At 50.2% G+C, this 5,946-nt stretch overlaps 1 protein-coding gene across 1 annotated transcript; it reads left to right on the forward strand.

The window, feature by feature from the left end:
* The first annotated feature begins 1,452 nt into the window (after nt 1-1,452).
* Nucleotides 1,453-5,140, forward strand: LOC144679442 (trace amine-associated receptor 1). The gene is made up of 2 exons (XM_078539869.1): nt 1,453-1,506; nt 4,079-5,140. The coding sequence occupies exons 1-2, from the start codon at nt 1,453-1,455 to the stop codon at nt 5,138-5,140; spliced, it is 1,116 nt and encodes a 371-aa protein (XP_078395995.1).
* The last annotated feature ends 806 nt before the right edge of the window (nt 5,141-5,946 follow it).

Here is a 5,946-nt window from a genome sequence, read left to right on the forward strand (position 1 = left end):
CCTCCGAGCCACACGCCATCCTGACTTGGAAATATATCACCGTTCCTTCACTGTTGCTGGGTCAAAGTCCTGGAACTCCCTCCCTAACAGCACTGTGGGTGTACACTACACCACATGGACTGCAGCGGTTCAAGAAGGCATCTCACCACCACCTTCTCAAGGGCAATTAGGGATGGGCATTAAATGCTGGCCTGTCCAGCGAAGCCCACATCCCGTGAATGAATAAAAAAAAACAAAGTCAGATAGGCTAGGCAAGGTTCCATAAGCATAACTCAAAAAGGTTTTCAGTCCTAGTTCATCTAAATTCATTGCAATCACCCTTTCAAAGGATGGAATTTGCCATGATTGAAATTACTGTGATTTAGGGTTGGAGCTGGGTTTCACAGCTCCCTTGCCTGGCTGTTCAAAATAAGGGGGCCCACAAAATAAAACAGGTGGCCTTCCCGCTGTCCTCCCACCCAAACCTGACCCATCTCCCATATTAAGGTGGGCGGGAAAGGCTTCAGGCAGCCCACCCACCTTTAGGCCTATTGAAGCCCTTAAGTGTCCAATTAATGGTCACTTAAGGGCCTCGTTCTACCACTGCCGCTATTTTACCTGCAGCAGGGGAATGTGGAGGCCAGGCAGGCAGATAGCCCAGCAGCTTTCACTGCTGCTGTTGGGCAAGGAGGGGCAACCTCCTTTGGCAGGGTTGGGTGGGTTGCTGGGGATGCACCATGTTCCCAGATCATATACCCCCTTTAACCCTCCCCCCAGCCTCTCAAACCTGGCCCCTCACTCCCCCTTACCCCTCTCGCTGGGGTCAGCCAGCCAGTCCCATCCAAAACCCCAGACTTAACGTCTGGGCTAAATCACTTCCTTCTCGGGCACTACCTGCAGTCCCAGCAGTGGCCACTGCTCGAACCTGGCGCTGCTGCAGCTACAGAGCTGCTGGCTGATCAGATTGGCTGGCAGTTCTCTGAGTCAGGACCCTCCCAGATGGGGACTGAAGTCTCACCCTGAGCCAATTAACGCCCCCACCGAGGGTAATATGACTGTAGGGCAGCTGTTGTTTGGGTGGGCGGGCTGATGACTGATTTTCCAGTCAGTGGCGGAGGGGGGGGGAGTGCGATGGGGAATACAATGCCCCATAAAATGCAGCCCGTGATGTCTGAATCTTTCCTAAACTTTCTTTTTATCTTGAATTCCCAGACAAACAACAAAGGTCCATTGTTCAGGACGCCACCAAGTTTGGAAAGAGAAGGAGGGAGATCAAGAAGTCCATTGTCCTAAGGTCTTGGAAAACAAGGAATTAGAGCAGCGGAATTTTCTAAATTAAAGGTGCCCTGTCAATGCAAGTTGCTGAAATGGTGTGTTGACCCTTAGGGAGGGATTTCCCAGCCCGGTCCGCAGCCGGGATTGTCCGGTCCCGCCAAAAGTCAATGGACATTTAGCTGGCTCGCCGAATCTCCCATGGCGGCTCTCGCCATGACGGAGCCGGAAAATCCCAGCCTTAGTTTCAACACGGTGAGGATATATGGAGGGGGAAGACCATGTGCTTGGGAATTAGGAGAAACAAAAGAAGAGAAGCACTGGTCATATTAGTATTGACAGAATACAGCAAGGCTGCAATGCACAGTAGTTCATAGAATTACACAGCACAGGAGGACATTTAGCCCATAGCACCTGTCGGCTCTTTGAAAGAATTATTCAATTTGTCCCCCTGCTCTTTCTTCCTAGCACTGCAAAGTTTGCCTTTTCAAACACTCATCATTTCTCTTTTGAAAGTTATTACTGAATCTGCTTCCACGCCCTTTCAAGCAGCGCATTCTGGATGGTAACAACTCACTCAGTGAAAAGGCTTCTCCTCATGTCCCCTGTGCTCCTTTTGCCAATTATCTTAAACTATGTCCTCTGCTTTCTGACCCTCCTGTCAGTTCCTCAGAAAAATTAAGTTATTAGCTAATATCCTTCCAAAAATCAACATGGCGGGGAGTAGGATGGCGGGGCTGGGGGGAGGGGGATGGATTTGGGCGGGTGGTGGGGGAAGGGGTGGGGTAATAGGGGATGGCAATGAGGAAAAAGGTTGGCACTCCTGGCCACTGTCCATTGACCCCTATTGAAAAACAGACATGGGTATTGGAAATGGCTCAGCTTTAACAATTCCACCCACAAGCTGATAGCGCTCACTATGGTTTGGTAGCGCGGCGATTAGATTAATGGACTAGTGACCTCAGCCAGTAATCTAAAGAATGTAACTTCAAATCCCACCTTGGCAGTTTGAGAATTCGAATTTCGTTTTAAAAAAACCTGGGGCAGAGTTTTACATCCTGCCGGCGGGCGCGCGTGCCCAATGAACGCAAAATTCAGGCCCTGGAAGTAAAAGGCTGGCATTAAAAGGAAAGCGGACCATGAAGCTGTCAGACTGACACACAAAATCAGTGGCTTCGTTAATGCTCTTGGTCTGGTTTGCATGTGACTCCAGTCCTGCAACAAAAGTGGTTGAGTCCAAAATGCCCTCTGCAGTGGCCTAGCAAAACTATCAGTTGGATCGAACTGTTAATGTTCCGAAAAGGAGGCCCACGTCCACCTCAGTAGGGCAACTAGGGAGGGGCAATAAATACCGACGATGCCAAAGTCTTGAGAAGGAATAAATAAAAGATGTAGAATGTCTTTAGGATGAGATACCAGAGGACCAGCTAAGGCAGGGTTAGAGCAAATTGGGGGAAAAAACTAAAGGGTGGGATGGTTCGCTCCTCCGTTGGTGGTGGGCATGCTTGGTGGCATGAGCGGACAATATGGCAGGATGCCAAATGTCAGTTTCACAACGTCGTGAAACCAGTTTGCAATTGTCTGCTCCACCCGTCAATGTCGGGTTGCATTTCCCACCGTCAGGAACTTCATTGTAATACATCTGCATCTCATTATAAACCCTGCCCACTGGAATCATCCCCCCACACTGGATCATCGGGGCACGTTGGTGTGATTGCACGCTGACGTGTTTCACAACTAAACATAAGCGCCATGCACCTGGCGAGCTGCACTTCACTCAGAATTTTGAGGTTTGTTTGCCTACCTTGTATCAGGCAGCACTCGCGCCAGGCTTCACAGGCAGCACCACATCACTCCTAGGGCCACTCATGGGCAGGACTCTACTTACGAGGTCAGCCATAAGGCGGCAGTGGCTTTTCAACGGTTGCAAGGTTAGGGCTTGCTTGGGGAAGGGGGAGAAGTGACCTCAGGCAAGGGAAGGCTAGGGCATCACTGGGGTAGAGGGGTTTCCCAGAGTGTGTGTGGGGCACATGTTGATCTGTGCAAATGGCCTCAAGATGGTGAGGGCAAAGGAGGCAGTCTCCAGAGGAGATGAGGCCAGATGGGGATGTGAGGGTGTGTGAGAGAGAGCGAGTGGAGATGTCCCTTGACCTGGCAGTGAGTGAGATGCCAGTGAACATGTGATAGCCTAGTGAGTCTGCGAGTTTAGAGTGATGAGATGTTTGCCTTACCCTGGCAGCACAGATGAGGTAATTTATCCTCTTTCTGCACTGGATGGTGAAACTCTTTTGAGCAGTGTTGGCACTGACCACCACCACTGCCACTGCCCCCCCAAGCCAGAGTGGTGACATTGATGGGTCTCCTGCAGCCGGGGTGGTGACACTGATGGGCGTCCTGCAGCCAGAGTAGGGGTAGAGGACATCGTGGCGGGCTCCAATGGTGCCCAAAAGGTGTCCTAAGGATGCACTGGGCGGCTGCGCTTTTCTTGGCTTTTGGGGCTATGTCTTCACCAGTGCCCTACTGGGCTGGAAGCACTGAAAAGCGTGCACGTGGCTGCACTTTCAATATGGCACCTGGCACGAGGAAACGGAGACATGGCAGAGTGGCAGGCGAATCGGAGGCCACCCGTCAGCCAAACAGCGTGTTTCCTGGGAATGCATGATCAATGAGGCGGGGTTAGGATGATACAGCACGATCACCCGCCATTGCGGCCAGTGGGTAAAACGTCCTTTCTCCTGTCACTTAGTGCAAATCTGGAACAATTCCGCCCACAGGTTTTGGGTGACAGTAAGATGTCTTTTCTAATTATACCTCCCCTTTTCTTCAGGTTGAAGTTTCTCGGAGCATGGAGAATACCTCGAGTTTATTAAATCTCACCAGTTCGTCAGGCTGGAGAACGGCTGGAGTCAGGACGGGACTTTACATCTTTATAATGGTGATTGTGACAGCCACAATGGTTGGCAATTGCCTAGTGGTCCTGGCTGTTTTCTACTTCAAGCAGCTGCGCTCTGCAACCAATGCCTTCGTGCTATCATTAGCCATAGCCGATTTCCTCGTTGGGATTATGGTGATGCCCTATAGTATGGTCAGAACTATTGAAGGGCGTTGGCACTTTGGATCCGCCTTCTGTCGAATCCATTCAAGCCTGGATGTGATGTTCTGCACTGCCTCCATACTTCACCTGAGTTGTATTGCCCTGGACCGCTACTATGCCGTCTGCGACCCTCTCATGTATCATTGTAAGATGTCACCCGGGAAGGTTGTCGTCCTGCTCTTTGCCTGCTGGATGGTCCCAGCTGCGATATCATTCATCCCCATAATGTTGCAGCTACACAGACTAGGCGTTGACCCTGACCTGCTGACCAAGAGCAGCTGTGAGCTCATGGTGAACCCAACCTATGCTGTCTGCGCCTCTCTAATAGCCTTTTACCTGCCCATGTTTATTATGCTAGCAGCATACTGGAAGATATACAAGGTAGCTAGAAAGCAGGCAATTCAGATTGGTGCTGCGGATAACCAAATCCAGGAATGTCCCTCCGGCTCAGTAACGGCTCACGCACACAAACAATCCATGAAACGGGAGAAAAAGGCAGCTAAAACGCTGGGGATCATTATCAGCGCGTTTCTTGTCTTCTGGCTGCCCTTCTTCACAGCGAATATCATTGATCCTTTCCTGGGTTACAAGATAGACAGGGTGACTTGGGAGGTGTTGGTCTGGCTTGGCTACAGCAATTCGTCCATGAACCCATTCCTCTACACGTTTTTCAACCGGTCCTTCAGACGAGCGTTCCTCATCATTATCGGCTGTAAAATCTGTGTTCCCCGATCTCTGCAAAACTTTGACCTGTCGGACAGCAAGCGGGATGTTGCACAGGAGTCAGTGCACTGAGTGGGGTAGGCCTTGGGCGTGCTGAAGGTGTGCGTACTGAGGATGGACAATGATGCCGGTCAATGGTTTGTAGGCTCCATGTAACTTTCTGCTGTCTGCCATCGTAACATTCATTTTGTTTCTTTTGAAAGGTGTAACACCTTCCTCAAGACAGCAAGCAAGAGAAGTTCTCGGAAGTTAATTTTAACTTCGGGTGGGTTTCCACGCAGACAGTGGGGGGAGAGGGGAGGGAGAGGGAAGAAGTTCTCTGTTCGCTGGGATTGGCCTTGACTTTGTGCGATAGTGGAAGGCACGTGTGAGTCAGCAGACCGGGTTACACCCATCCCAATTGACTGGCACTGACTGATGAGCTGGCATCATTATCAAACTGGCACAAATAGTCAATAGAAATATTTTTAAAGATTGGGAGGAACGTAAACAGGTTGCCTACTCACTATCACCTTGTTTTGTCCTATCACAGAAAGTCAAGGTCTATCCCATTGTGTGTCAGAGCTGGGTCAGGACGCTGCTAATGTGGGTTGTTGTGTCTTGTAAGAGCGACTGGGAAGATTTTTCTCGGGTCTGTGCTTCTTGCAGGATCCCAAACTTTAAAAAATGTAAGGCCAAATGTCATGTTTTGATATTTTTGACCAACTTTCCGAACAAAGGATCTGGGTTGGAATGACATTTAAATGTTGGACTCCTAAAAACAAAGTGTATTCACACTTTTCCCCTTAGCGGAGGAGTCAATAACCCGGGTGGTGGTGGAGGGGGGGGGCACATAAATTTCAGGTAAGGGGCAGGAGGTTTAGAGGGGATTTGAGGAA

Source organism: Cetorhinus maximus, chromosome 1, assembly GCF_964194155.1.
Source record: "Cetorhinus maximus chromosome 1, sCetMax3.hap1.1, whole genome shotgun sequence".
NCBI classification, from domain to species: Eukaryota; Metazoa; Chordata; class Chondrichthyes; order Lamniformes; family Cetorhinidae; genus Cetorhinus; species Cetorhinus maximus.

Coding starts and splice junctions, on each gene's coding strand:
- LOC144679442 (XM_078539869.1), top strand. CDS start 1,453: ATGGCGGCTCTCGCCATGACGGAGCCGGAAAATCCCAGCCTTAGTTTC. Junction 1,507..4,078: donor CCAGCCTTAGTTTCAACACG/GTGAGGATATAT, acceptor CCTTTTCTTCAG/GTTGAAGTTTCTCGGAGCAT.